Here is a 15,297-nt window from a genome sequence, read left to right on the forward strand (position 1 = left end):
TGAGTAGGGATTCGATCAGATAGATCCCTCCTAGATCAGATAATGACCTGAGTGGGGTCTATCTGATGGCCCTTTACACCAGTGTATGGCCACCTTTAGGGGCTCCAGCAAAAAATGTGACTATATCAGGGATTCTGAGATAACATGACACTTCCCAAGAGGTCTGGCCAAACACAGGCTTTTATAGACAGGTAAATATCTATAAAGTGAAACATTAGAAACACTGTGCTTTTCAACATTTATGTGAGCCATTGCATCACACTAGATAGCTGCTGGCAAATATATGGGAGTCATCACTATTTATGTCAATAGAAAGTTGGCAGAGATCTGTTATTTGGTTTTATCTTCATTTCTCAAACTGGAATCAACTGGAATTGTGTACGGGGTACATTAGATTACTGCAGCACTCATACTAACAGCAAGCATAAAACTGTATCAACAGGTAAGTAAATACTGCATGTATAGACAGAGCAATGAAACGTTTAACCAGCTGAGCGGTCTGGAGGAGCTCAGCTCGTCCAACACCGCCAGCGGCTGCCGCTCAGGCCCTGCTGGGCCGATTTTAACGAAATAAAAAGCAGCACACGCAGCCGGCACTTTGCCAGCCGCGTGTGCTGCCTGATCGCCGCCGCTCTGCGGCGATTCGCCGCGAGCAGCGGCGAAAGAGGGCCCCCCTAGCCGCCTGAGCCCAGCGTAGCCGGAACAAAAAGTTCCGGCCAGCGCTAAGGGCTGGATCGGAGGCGGCTGACGTCACGACGTCGGCTGACGTCGATGACGTCACTCCGCTCGTCGCTATGGCGACGATATAAGCAAAACAAGGAAGGCCGCTCATTGCGGCCTTCCTTGTTTATTCTGGGCGCCGGAGGCGATCGGAAGATCGCCTCCGGAGCGCCCTCTAGTGGGCTTTCATGCAGCCAACTTTCAGTTGGCTGCATGAAATAGTTTTTTTTTTATTTAAAAAAAACCCTCCCGCAGCCACCCTGGCGATTTAATCAGAACGCCAGGGTGGTTAAAATTAGTCTTTGTTATGGACCAGATTACAAATGTTGAATTTTTGGTTTTCTTGCTGTATATACTATTTGGAAACCTGCCTTTTAATATTTAAGCAATCTCTGTTGGTACATTCACTTTAGGTATTCGCTAGAATATGGTTATTTTTCATGTTCAAGATCAGCAAATCATATTAGCAAGATATCTCTGGCCAGTTACATGAATTTTAGCATTGGTCATAAAGGCAGCCATTAGAAATGATGCATGCAGGAACCGTCAATATTATGATACATTTAGTGTAAGCACATGAGAGATTCGCAACTTGTCCGATGAAATGTAGACTTTATTAAGGACGTATCCAGCAATACAAAGGCTTTGTATTGCTGGATACGTTCTTAATAAAGTCTACATTTCATCTGACAAGTTGCGGACCTTCTGTTTCTATACATTTCGTCTGGATTGGAGTTTCCATGGTCCAGCACTGTCCTGTGGCAGGGGTCTGAGTGGTATCACTATCTTCTATCTAACATGAGAGATTCACTATGACAAACACCTTACCTACAAATATGTTATAATATTACTTTCAACTAAAATATACACAGTATAAATACCGTACTTAGCTGGTGTCATAAGCTAGTGATCTGTTTACCACCTTGCACCGTTCAGTCTCAAAGAGATTACAGTATAAGGGCTGGAAGCCACTAGAGCACTTTTTTGAGCGTTTAGGGAGCGCTTTAAAAAATCGCTAGCGATTTCCCTAAACGCTCCGCCAATGTAAATAAATGTAGCAAATTCCACAGTAGTGGTTGCGATTAGCAAAATCGCAATCGCAGGACATTGCAGCATTTTGGGAGCGTTTTAGCTTCAATGTAAAGAATTAAAGAGCTGGCAAATCATTCATGAACCGCTACACATAGCGATTTGTGGGCGATTTTAAAGTACTGCAAACTGTAAAAAAAATTATAATAATTTAAAAGGACCAATCAGAATAAAAAATCGCTAACTGCAAATCGCTATCACAAGCGCTGCCAAAAAGCTTACACTTTTTAAAATCGCTACCAAAATCGCCGGAAAACGCTCATGAAATCGCTTACAAAACGCTACTTAAAAACGCTAGCGATTTGCGATTTGTAGTTGGTTCCAGGCCAAAGTGTGACCGATACCAGCTGCCAAAACAGCCTAAAATATGTGTGACCAAATGTGTATGTTGTATATTTTTTGTACTCTACTTAGCATTTTGCACAATTCACCCATGTCAATACCTCACAAATGAGGGGGGGGGGGGGCATGCCGGGTTTTGGGAGGTACTGCAGCTGATGGGGGAAAGACTGGGTTGGTTTGGATGCAGCTGATAATAATATCTGTATGTATAAATATGAGCAACAGATACAGGCTACTAGGGACCCCTTCATTTGACAGTTGAATCGCTTTATAACTCTCCTAGCAGCTATTTATATATCTGTGTATTAAAAGTTAAATGGTAACTGTAGTTTGGGCAAACGGATACAAGTAGAAGTAGGCCCTATTTTTTAATAATACAGTCCACTTACTGTGCTGCTCAGAGCTTCAGAAAAAGTTTGGGTAACAGCAAGTGGGAACAAGCGTAATGGTGCCCATACATGGTACCATTTTTTTATTTTTTTTCGATTAGATAATTTCGTTCGAATTATTTCTGTTAGATCGAATATAAAGATTTTTCCAACATGTCCAATCAGTTTTTTAGTAATAAAAACAGGATAATTGTTCGCTTTTCTTGATCGAAAAAAAAAGATTCTTTTGGACTTTCATTCGATTCGATCGTTGTGATCGAATAAACGGGAAAATTGAACATTTTTATTGCATCGTGTATGGGCACCATTACTTTCATAGCATAGAAATTAGAAACAGCGTTGAAAGCTCGTTAATTCTACCCACTCTGCAAAGCTTCTTTTATTAGATGCTGTATTCGACTCTCTAGGAGAGATTTCCTTTCTGGACAGGAAATGATGGAAATTCTAACAAATGCCTATGCAGAACAGCAATAACAAAAAAAAACCCTCAGACAATTGTGTAACCCTCTTCCAAAGTATCCAAAATGATTTCTTTCCTGTGACAGGGACAGGGACGGATCTAGGGGGGGGGGGGGGGGGGGGCAGACGGGTCTCTTGCCCCAGGCGCAGTTGGTTGAATTCTTAAAAAGGCGGCAAAATTTGGATGGGGAACGGCAGTTTAGGCGCCACAACCTGATCTTTAGGCACCAAAACCTGACCATTAGCCACCAAAACTGGATGGGGAATGGCAATTTAGGCGCCAAAACCTGACCTTTAGGCTCCAAAACCTGACCTTTAGGCGCCAAAACCTGACCTTGCCCCAGGCGCAACTTGGTCTACATCCGTCCCTGGACAGGGATTTATTAAAACTGTATTATTGTAATAAGAAAGAATTATGCTATCCCCCCTGCCCCTTTCCCTAAGCCTCATTATTACACATCCATGCAGGTTGGGTGGTCAGGAGGAAGGATCTCGAGGCACAGACTGTTCTAAACATCAACTCACTGTATTTATAACATTGTAGGGAATCCTGCAAGGAGGGGATGTTGGATTTGAATAAAATATGTTTAAAAGCAGGTATTTGTGTTTTAAATAATCAAACACGTTTCCTGGTTTGGAGGTGTTCTTATCTCTTTATCATTATTTAGTATTTATATAGCACTGACATCTTACGCAGCGCTGTACAGAGAATATAGTCTTGTCACTTAACTGTCCCTCAGAGGGGCTCACAATCTAATCACTACCATAGTTGTATGTCTGTGTGTGGTATAGTGTAGGTGTTGTAGTCTAAGGCCAATTTAGGGAAAGGCCAATTAACTTATCTGTATGTTTTGGGGTTAGGGGAGGAAACCAAGTGCCCAGAGGAAACCCAGACAGACATGGGGAGAACATACATACTTTGTGCAGATAGTGCCCTGGCTGGGATTCGCACCAGGGACCCAGCGCTGCAAGGTGACAGTGCTAACCACTAAAGCACCATGAATCTTACTTCACATGGTTCAGTAAGGGCAATTGGACACTCCCTTTTTAAGAAAGGCTGAGGAAGTGGGAGGGGGTTACCAGATACCGCCACATTCCATCACTCCACTCACGGCTAACCTTAACCCACACAGCTAATCTTAACACCCACTACCACCACCAATTGCCAAAAAAAAAGCAAAATAAACACAACTTATCAGCCGCTGCAATATATGTCCATTGAAATATCGGCATTTAGGGGAAATTTGGGCGTCATGTGCTTCCCTGTTAAAGTCAGCGTGCACTTTCACACCATTGCAGTGCATTGAATACACAAACAGGCTGGCCAGGAGCATTTGGGTGCTCTGGTTGCACAGAACAATTTAACTCTATATAACAGGACAGGGTCACACTGCACACAGCATCGCAGTCACAGGTACATTGTGTGATTGGACAAACACCTTTACTGTAGGAACACACTAGGCAGAATCGCATATGCGGTTTCCACTATGTGCTATGAAAAACGCATATGCAATTCTACCTAGTGTGTTCCTGCTCTTAATGTTCACACACTCCAATTGGTCTTCCCACATTTTTCAAATGACTTCCAATGCTGGAATTTTTCCTACCTTTGTGTGAACAAGATTTAACTTCACTGATATCAGTATTGTAGGTCTGAATATAAATAATTGCTTTTCCATAACAGTTTCTTTCATTGGCACAGTTCACAGCAGGACAAGTTACAGATTTTTTTACAGGGGTGTCAAACCGGTCCTTCAAGTGCCGAGGTCCTCACACATTTTTGACACAGCTCAAATGAATTGATGGGTCTGAATCAGGAAAGGTGTGGTCCATCGGGTAGAACACATTCCTCTCTTTCTTAGTCCATCCTAAACACTGGCATGGATCTGGCCCTCCAGGCCTGGAGTTTGACACCTGTGGATTAACAGTATTAATGGAAAGAGGGTCAGATATAATGCCTGGTACACACCATGCAATTTCCCGTCAGATTGATGGGTCGAATCAATTATTTCCGACAGGTCAGAGCTGATTACAAATTTTTCTGATCGTTTTCATATAGAAGTGATCAGAAAATCAATCAGAAAAACAATCGGAAATCAGATCAAACCTGTCTGAAATTATCGATTGGACTAATGGTAAATTAATTTGCATGGTGAATACCAGACATAAGAAACAGTTGGCATGGAATTTGCTGCCATTGTTTCTTTACTTTTGGACAGAATAGGAAAGGAGTTAGGCCTTGCACACACATAAAAGAACTGTTGCCTGCAGAAATCGCTTGACAGGTTGGGGACAAGATCTGTAAAGACACTAGTGACACATTCCGTTGCTATGAAAGGGTGAGGTGGACCAACGGCATGGTGCACGGGGGAGCGGCATGGAGCTAACAGGGTGATTAGGAGCACCATACCGCTTGCTTGCGTTTGGCTGAGATGACTCACCAGGCTGAGCATTCTCCGAGAGGGATTCAGGGTTGCTCTGCACGTGCTAGATTCTCAGCAGAGGCAACTCCAACAGGCTCCATTGGCCAAGAGCCATCTAATGAGTGTCCAAGACTTCATCTGTGGTTATTTGTCCCTCTGTGTAATTAGTGGATATGGACCCTAAACAGATAACATCCCAAGCTTCATAAAAACACTCTAAAAGGGTCCGTGGACTTTACAAGATACTGCCAAAATTGTGGCCCTCAGAAATTACTACACTGGTGTCATCTTAGATCTGCACCAATGCTAAGTAGCGGATATACGAGAGATTCAAGTGCAGGTGCAGGCCAATCCTGGTGGCAGATAGACCGGGTCAAGATTAGGCAATAGGTTAGGGCTGGCAACAGATTGGACAAGGTTAATAGACTGGCCAAGATTGTCAACAGGAAATCATGTTTATAAATTATTTTCCTGTAACCTGAACAAAGTCTTGGAATAGAGTGGCTAAAGTTGGAGACCTATTTGCTCATTGCACTTGCCCGTGTTCCCTTTTGAGAGAAGCACAGCACTTAAAGTGGACCTGAACTCAGAACTTCCTCTCTGCTCTAAAAGATACGCAACAGCATAATAACCTTTAAACAAAAACATTTATTTCTTACAGCTGATACAAATCCTGTAAAGAATCTGCAGTATGTCTACTTCCTGCTTTGATTGAAGCAGACACAGGGTTAAGATCCTGTGTTTACAAATGAGTTTCTCTGCAGAGGCAGCCAGCTGACAAAAGCTGAGAGATCAAATTACAGTTGTGATTATTCACAGATGAGGGGATATTAGACGGGCTAAATTCTTTAAATACACACAGGGTGCATTTCTCTATGTTTTCCTCCTGTTCTGTGCAAGAGTTCAGGTCCCCTTTAACAACAAACTGCTATGATTCTCAATGGTAATTGGTTCAAATTTCTGACTCAAAATATATCACTTCAAAGGATGGAACTTAACTTATACAAAGACTTTCAAGATCACATATACATGTAGAACTGCAGGGTAGCAGAGGAGGAAATAATTTGTGTACAGTAGGGATAGGGTTAAGACTAGTGTTAGGGAGAGGGTTTGAGGTTGGGGTTGTATATAAGGTTGGGGGTAAGATCAAAAATAGATTCAAAACGAGGGAAGTGGAGTACCAGCACTCTTTAGAACTGCAGCAGGAGACTGGGCTTGACTATTATTTGCTATGGACTGTAAGGATGTAGGTCCCTTTAAAGAGAGTCTGAAGCGAGAATAAATCTCGCTTTAGACCTCATAGATAGCAGGGGCATGCGTGCCCTTGCTAAACCGCCGCTATCGCAACGCTAAACGGGGGTCCCTTCACCCCCAAATCCCCTCGGTGCAGCGGGGGAGCGCTTCCTGGTTGGGGCAGGGCTAACCGCCGCAGCCCTGCCCCACGCGCGTCTGTCAGCGCGTATCTCCACCTCTCCCCCGTCCCTCTCAGTCTTCCTTCACTGAGAGGGGCGGGGAGAGGCGGCGATGCGCCACTGATAGACGCGACTGGAGGCAGGGCTGCAGCCGTTAGCCCTGCCTCCAGGAGCGACTAAGTCTGCGACCAAGTGTTGCAGTGGGGGGTTTGGGGGTGAAGGGACCCCCGTTTAGCGGCGCTGTAGCGGCGGTTTAGCAGGGGCACACGTGCCCCTGCTAACTATGAGGTCTGAAGCGAGATTTATTCTCGCTTCAGAGTCTCTTTAAATGGCGTGCACAGGCTGGATAGCAGAAAGCAGTCTTGTAGTTAAAAGGAGAGGTAAGGTGAAGCCAGCACTGCGATTGGGGTTGTTTATTGGAACAAATAGGTAAAAACACTTACAGGGGGACATAGACCTGGCGCCCACTCTACCCGCTCCGCATCTGACTACATGCTGACTGTAAGTGTTTTTACCTATTTGTTCCAATAAACAACCCCAATCGCAGTGCTGGCTTGCCTTACCTCTCCTTTTACTGTAAGATCAGAAATAGACCAGGTGGATAGGTTAGGGCCAGGAAAGATTAGGCGTCCAAAAAAAACCCAGATAATTGTATTCATTAATATTATCCATCATCCTGCTTATACATGCTGTATGTACACAATTTTGTGTATATTGCATTATACAGTATTTTATAATATGGAAACAAATTATGTAACACTGGCTCTGATTTAGGCTTTGTTCACATTTAAAATCGAAATCGCTGACACCAGCGTGATTTTTTTCCCTCACCTGGCGCACACTTGCACGTTGCAATTTTTGAAATCAAAGCTTTTGCAGAGCGATTTGTTTTTTCACTTCCTGACGCAAGTCAGGAAGTGAACTCTTTGACCCTGGAAAAGAATAAATACAATGTATTTATTCTTAAAAGCGCTGGGGAAATTGCTATACAAAGCGCTTTTTCAAGTGTTGTGCGATTTCCCTATACCTGGCATTATAGGTAAGTCACTCCAAAATAGGTACAGGCAGCGCTTTGGTGTGCGCATCGGAATCAAACCGCTCAGATGTGAACACTCTCATAGGGAATCATTGCACCATTGCTTTTAGGGCGATTTTCAAAAACGCCAAAAACAAAAAGAAGTGAAGTACCTGCATCATGTTTAAGTGCACGGAGGCCGCCATCCACGCCCGCCACGCAGTTCCGCCGGGTCCCCGCAGTACAATCGCCCCCCAGCCGCTCCCGACCCCACAGCCGGGGTTGGGCTCTCCTGCCTCACCTAATATGGCCGCCGGAGCTGGCCGCGGCAGCGCAGTCCGCATAGACGCGAGTGAGCCTGCGCAGCCGCACTCACGGCTATGCGAACTGCGCAGCCGCGACCAGCTCCGGCGGCCATATTAGGAGAGGCAGGAGAGCCCAACCCGGGCTGTGGGGTCGGGAGCAGCACGGGGGGCGATTGCACTGCAGGGACCCGGCGGAACTGCACAGAGTGCGCGGATGGCGTCCTCCTTGCATTTAAACATGATGCAGGTACTTCACTTTTTTTTTGTTATTGGCCTCGTAAGTCCTTTAAGAACACTGTAGAAGTGACCCAGCCCACTTGAAATACATTAGCAGTGCAAGAAGGTGGGTAAATCGAGTGAAATGTTGGTTATGAGGTTGCAGGCACATATCCACAGTGAGGAATGTCTGCAATGAATTTATGCTATCTGGAATTTAAGTAAACCTGTAGGATTTTAAAGGCTAAAGGTTAGATACTTACCTCGGGAGAGGCATCCTCCATCTCCCTCCACCTCGCCTTCCCTGCGCTGTGTCCTCCTTAAGATTGCGGTCGCGCTCCCATACGAGAACGAGGGCAGTCGCATTGCCCTAAGTAGCACGGGCCTACTTCAACTGTGGTGGAAAAAGCAGAGCCTGATTGGGTCCAACATACTGCGCATGCGCGAGCCTTCATCAAGGACTTGTCGATGGTCTCCCGGGGGACCCAGAGGCTTCCCTCTATTTGGGGCACCTTTTCTCGCTACAGGTACACTTTAATTTAAAAAGCTGAGAATTTTAACAAACCAGACCCACAGTTTTCAGAATGTCGATTTGCTTTCCATATCGATAGTTCATCACATCACTTGCTGAAAATGTTCTCATCTTTTAACACTTTAGTGCGTACTGGACACAATGTGGGCAATTCTGCTGGTGGTGACAGGTCTGGTCCTGTGGTACAGACGGTACAGACAGAGCCAGATACTGGAGAATCTGCTGGATAAATATGTCTTCATCACTGGCTGTGACACAGGGTTTGGAAACCAGATAGCGAAACAGCTGGACAGACGTGGAATGAAGGTTCTGGCAACCTGTTTGACTGAGGCGGGAGCTAAGGCATTAAAGAGAGAAAGCTCCAGCAGATTGCAAACATTAATTTTGGATGTTACAGATACCCAGAGTGTTAGTTCTGCTGCCAAGTGGGCCCGTGACATTGTTGGAGACAAAGGTATGACTGTAATATAGATTTGCATTTGTTTGTTGTTACATATGTGCAGTGCTGAACATCTGTATTAATCAAATCTGAACTAGTTTTTCACTACCGTACCTAGACCCACTTCTGCCATAGTTTACAAACCTAAATAACATTGTTTTAATAGTGCACATATTCTGTATTTTGATGTATGTTGTGCCACTCTTATGTTTCAACTGGATAATCTATACAAAATTATACTGATAGACACAGTAATGTACATAAGTACACAATAAATATAGGCCTGAGTTTGATGTGGTAGTTCCCAAAAATAGTCAGTCTACTTTATGAATGCTATTTGATATCACTCCACAAATTCCTAAAAGATAATACTATACAGTGGCTTGCAAAAGAATTCGGCCCCCTTGAAGTTTTCCACATTTCGTCATATTACTGCCACAAACATGAATCAATTTTATTGGAATTCCACGTGAAAGACCAATACAAAGTGGTGTACACATGAGAAGTGGAACGAAAATCATTCATGATTCCAAACATTTTTTACAAATCAATAACTGCAAAGTGGGGTGTGCGTAATTATTCAGCCCCCTGAGTCAATACTTTGTAGAACCACCTTTTGCTGCAATTACAGCTGCCAATCTTTTAGGGTATGTCTCTACCAGCTTTGCACATCTAGAGACTGAAATCCTTGCCCATTCTTCTTTGCAAAACAGCTCCAGCTCAGTCAGATTAGATGGACAGCGTTTGTGAACAGCAGTTTTCAGATCTTGCCACAGATTCTCGATTGGATTTAGATCTGGACTTTGACTGGGCCATTCTAACACATGGATATGTTTTGTTTTAAACCATTCCATTGTTGCCCTGGCTTTATGTTTAGGGTCGTTGTCCTGCTGGAAGGTGAACCTCCGCCCCAGTCTGAAGTCTTTTGCAGACTCCAAGAGGTTTTCTGCCAAGATTGCCCTGTATTTGGCTCCATACATCTTCTCATCAACTCTGACCAGCTTCCCTGTCCCTTCTGAAAAGAAGCACCCCCAGAGCATGATGCTGCCACCACCATATTTGACAGTGGGGATGGTGTGTTCAGAGTGATGTGCAGTGTTAGTTTACCACCACACATAGCGTTTTGCATTTTGGCCAAAAAGTTCCATTTTGGTCTCATCTGATCAGAGCACCTTCTTCCACATGTTTGCTGTGTCCCCCACATGGCTTGTTGCAAACTGCAAATGGGATTTCCTATGCTTTTCTGTTCACAATTGCTTTCTTCTTGCACTCTTCCATAAAGGCCAACTGTAAGGCTTGGTGGTGTATTCTCCACAGTCAGCATGCAACGCATGAGCTGACGTGGAGGAGGTACACACACTAGCACAAGGAAACAGGCTATCCCTAGTATAGTGGAGGGGAGGACTGACTCCAACAGGAGATTGTGGCGCACAGAGCCGGTGCAGATCTGACAGCCACAAACAATGCTTTCGCTATAACGTCTCAGCGCAAAGTAGCGCTGAGCGCACAAACCAGAACTGAGGAGATCAGGACAGGTAAACAGAATGAACGCTTGCTAAACTAGCCACTACTTAGTGACAGCAAGCGTCCACAATAACACAGACTGGAATGAGGCAGCCAATACGTTGCGGCGATGGCGTGCCTCACAAAGACAGGACAGGATAGTCAGGAAATAGCAGGATCAAGATAGATGAACGTAACACAGACAAATATACAATAAGTATGTATTCCTAGCGTATTACAATTACAGCTATCAATGAAACTATTTGTAACGTCTGACTAACATATGTATATATCGGCAATGAACCGATATATGACATAAGCAGGAACGCTGACTAGGACTGGAGTAATACAGGGAACAGGACTCAGAAGGATTCGCTATCTCTTCGCAGAGATGAACGCAATCCACAAACGGTAACAGAACAGGATTCAGAAGGATTCGTTATCTCTTCGCAGAGATGAACGCAATCCACAAACAGTAACAGAACAGGATTCAGAAGGATTCGTTATCTCTTCGCAGAGATGAACGCAATCCACAAACGGTAACAGGACAGGATTCAGAAGGATTCGTTATCTCCTCGCAGAGATGAACGCAATCCACGAACAGGACCAGGAGCAGGATACTAGCTCAGCACGGGTGCTCACGATACGCGCAAACTACCAAAACGTGCTGGAAAGCTGACTAACTGCACACAGGATATAAACAGTTCGTGTACGTATACATCAGCGACACTGATGTATCAACGTAACATGAATACAAGGAAAATAATAAACGTGCTGGTATGCATATATATGGGCAATGAACCAATATATGATGCAAAACCAGCAAAGTATCTTTAGAACAAGAAACACGATCGGGGCTGAAGCGACAGCAAGACTGGCTTACACTGAAGCTATGAAAACCCAAGGAAACCCTGCAGGAAGCAGATCTTTATACTGAGGTCATCCAATGGGAGCAGACATGCAGATTCCCACACAGGTGAATGATAATCAGTCACAAGCTGACAGCAGGGAAAGGCCGACAAAGCTATGCAGCTTGCATGAAAAGAGATCAGAACTACCTGAGCTGCAGCACTACTACTTCCAGCAATGCCTGCTGCAGCAGCGATCATTACACCAACTTTGTGCAGTGCACGACTAATAGTTGTCCTATGGACAGATTCCCCCACCTGAGCTGTAGATCTCTGCAGCTCATCCAGAGTCACCATGGGCCTCTTGACTGCATTTCTGATCAGCGCTCTTCTTGTTCGGCCTGTGAGTTTAGGTGGACGGCCTTGTCTTGGTAGGTTTACAGTTGTGCCATACTCCTTCCATTTCTGAATGATCACTTGAACAGTGCTCCGTGGGATGTTCAAGGCTTTGGAAATTTTTTTGTAGCCTAAGACGGTTTTAAATTTCTCAATAACTTTATCCCTGACCTGTCTGGTGTGTTCTTTGGACTTCATGGTGTTGTTGCTCCCAAGATTCTCTTAGACAACCTCTGAGGCCGTCACAGAGCAGCTGTATTTGTACTGACATTAGATTACACACAGGTGCACTCTATTTAGTCATTAGCACTCATCAGGCAATGTCTATGGGCAGCTGACTGCACTCAGACCAAAGGGGTTGAATAATTATGCACACCCCACTTTGCAGTTATTGATTTGTAAAAAATGTTTGGAATCATGTATGATTTTCGTTCCACTTCTCACGTGTACAACACTTTGTATTGGTCTTTCACGTTGAATTCCAATAAAATTGATTCATGTTTGTGGCAGTAATGTGACAAAATGTGGAAAACTTCAAGGGGGCCGAATACTTTTGCAAGCCACTGTACATAGCGTAATACTGTATGTTATTTTCCAACACATTCAATCCCCGGTGCAGGTAAAAGAAACTGTGCTGTCACAGGCGCTTCCTCTAATCCCACATATAGGGAGGCTCACCAGGTCCTTGCCACCTCCCTTTTCAGGTGGACTTAAAGAGACTCCGTAACAAAAATTGCATTGTTTTTTATCATCCTACAAGTTCCAAAAGCTATTCTAATGTGTTCTGGCTTACTGCAGCACTTTCTGCTATCACAGTCTCTGTAATAAATCAATGTATCTTTCCCTTGTCAGACTTGTCAGCCTGTGTCTGGAAGGCTGACAAGTTCTTCAGTGTTGTGGTTCTGCTATGAATTCCCCATTCCAGGCCCATCTATGCACACTGCCTGTGTATTATTAGATTAGAGCAGCTTCTCTCTTCTCTCTTATCTTTTACAAGCTGGATAAATCGTCCTCTGAGCTGGCTGTGCTTTCACATACTGAAGAATTACAGACAAGGGCAAAGCTGTTTGCAGGAGAAAAAAGAGCAGCCTGAAACTTCAGTGCATGAGAACTGCAGGGAGAAAGAAACACACAAATGATCTCTTGAGATTCAAAAGGAAGGCTGTATACAGCCTGCTTGTGTATGGTTGTATTTTCTATTCGTGGACATACTGTACATCAACCTACTTCCTGTTTTGGTGGCCATTTTGTTTGTTTATAAACAAACTTTTTAAAACTGTTTTTAACCACTTTTAATGCGGCGAGGAGCGGCGAAATTGTGACAGAGGGTAATAGGAGATGTCCCCTAACCCACTGGTATGTTTACTTTTGTGCGATTTTAACAATACAGATTCTCTTTAAAGTGAACCCGTGGTTAGAAGGTTATATGGAGGCTGCCATATTTATTTCTTTTTAAGCAATACCAGTTGCCTAGCTAGCCTGCAAACCTCTGCCTCTAATACTTTCAGCCATAGACCCTGAACAAGCATGCAGCAGATCAGGTGTTTCTGACATTATTGTCAGATCTGGCAAGATTAGTTGCATGCTTATTTCCGGTGTAATTCAGACACTTCTGCAGCCAAATATATCAGCAGGTCAGCCAGGGAACTGGTATTGTTTAAAAGAAAAGAATATGGCAGCTTCCATATCACTCTCACCTCAGGTTCACTTTAAACCGTGTCATGCTCTGGTTCATCAGCGGATCACATCAGACAGATTCAATGCTCACTGTAAAACTGTTTATTCCTCAATAAAACATGTATTTGGGCTCAGAGGTAGCGGGGAATGTGAGTGGATTATAGAAGATCTGATGCTGAGTAAACAAATTGTAATGAAAATAGGCAGATTAGGTTTGCTTAAGATTGTTTTATTGAATTAATGTAAAGACAGTCATGAGTGGTGTCCAATAGGCCAGTTCTGAGTCACTGGGGGGCGGAGGATATGGAAATGAGGGAGTACTGGCTTAAATGAGGCTGACGAACTGGCAAGCAGTTGATGACTTCCATCTACCATCCCCAGACTGACAGCCGGAAAGAACGGTTCAATAAAAATCTGAAAATGATGTTGAAGGTGGTGGGAAGTACTGAGATTGTCTGCTCCCTGCTGTGTTGTTTGCTTTTTTGGCAAGTCCTGCTGGCCTCCACAGGGTTCTCACCATTTGAGTTGTATGGAAACCTTGAGGACTGCTTGATCTGGTGAAGGAGACATGGGAGACATGGTGAAGGAGACATAGGAGGGTGAGACCAGCCCCCACAAAAGTGTTGTGGAGCACATTTCCAGTTACAGGAACGGATTTCGAAGGTGTTGCCTTTAGTTAAAGAAGGTCTCCTGCGTGCCCAAAAAGCACAAAGCAGGGTATATAATGGGTCAGCCAGAGTAAGACAGTTCCAGCTTGAGGACAGAGTGGTGGTACGGATAACCACCGTACAGAGCAAATTCCTGGCCAGGTGGACTGGTCCATATGAAGTAGATGAAAATGTTGGGGATGTCAACTATAAGGTCCACCAACCTGGGAAGCAGTAGTATTCAGGTAGGTTACGTATAATAACATTACACTTTATACTAACTATATACCAATATACTATATATTTGCTATACTATATACTAACTAAATACTATGTATAATCACGCTACACTGTATACTAACTATATACCTATAAAGTTGTGCTCATAAGTTTTCATACCCTGGCAGAATTTATGATTTCTTAACCATTTTTCAGAGAACATGTATAACACAAAACATTTTCTTTTATTAATGGTTAGTAGTTTGCTGAAGCTATTTATTGTCAAACAACTGTGTTTATTCTTTTTAAATCATAATCATTACTCAAACTATCCAAATGACCCTGATCAAAAGTTTACATACCTTGGTGATTTGGTCTGATAGCTGGCACACACACAACTTGACAAAAATGGGTTTTAATGGTTACTAAAGGTAACCATCTTCAGGGGCGCCTCTAGGCATAGGCAGTACAGGCCATTGCCTGGAGTGCCATTGGTCCTGGGGGGCACCATGTTGCATAATTAAGCCTCGCCCCCAAATTAAGCCCCACCCAAGATTAAGCCACACCACTGTAGCTGCTCTATTACTTGCTTCTGCTGAATCTACTTAGCGTAAGTTGCAGGCAGCTGACACCTCTGTGCCTTGTGCATCCTTCTTTCCTCATTTG

At 43.9% G+C, this 15,297-nt stretch overlaps 1 protein-coding gene across 1 annotated transcript in view; it reads left to right on the top strand.

Moving 5' to 3' along the window:
* The first annotated feature begins 335 nt into the window (after nt 1-335).
* LOC137545846 (retinol dehydrogenase 7-like) overlaps nt 336-15,297 on the top strand; it is a 43,035-nt gene continuing 28,073 nt past the window's right edge. Inside the window, exons 1-2 of the mRNA XM_068267539.1 lie at nt 336-442; nt 9,029-9,356. Of these exons, the coding sequence (XP_068123640.1) occupies nt 9,044-9,356 (313 nt within the window). The 5' untranslated portion in view covers nt 336-442; nt 9,029-9,043. The remainder of the gene's footprint in view (nt 443-9,028; nt 9,357-15,297) is intronic.

Source organism: Hyperolius riggenbachi, chromosome 2, assembly GCF_040937935.1.
Source record: "Hyperolius riggenbachi isolate aHypRig1 chromosome 2, aHypRig1.pri, whole genome shotgun sequence".
NCBI lineage: Eukaryota > Metazoa > Chordata > Amphibia > Anura > Hyperoliidae > Hyperolius > Hyperolius riggenbachi.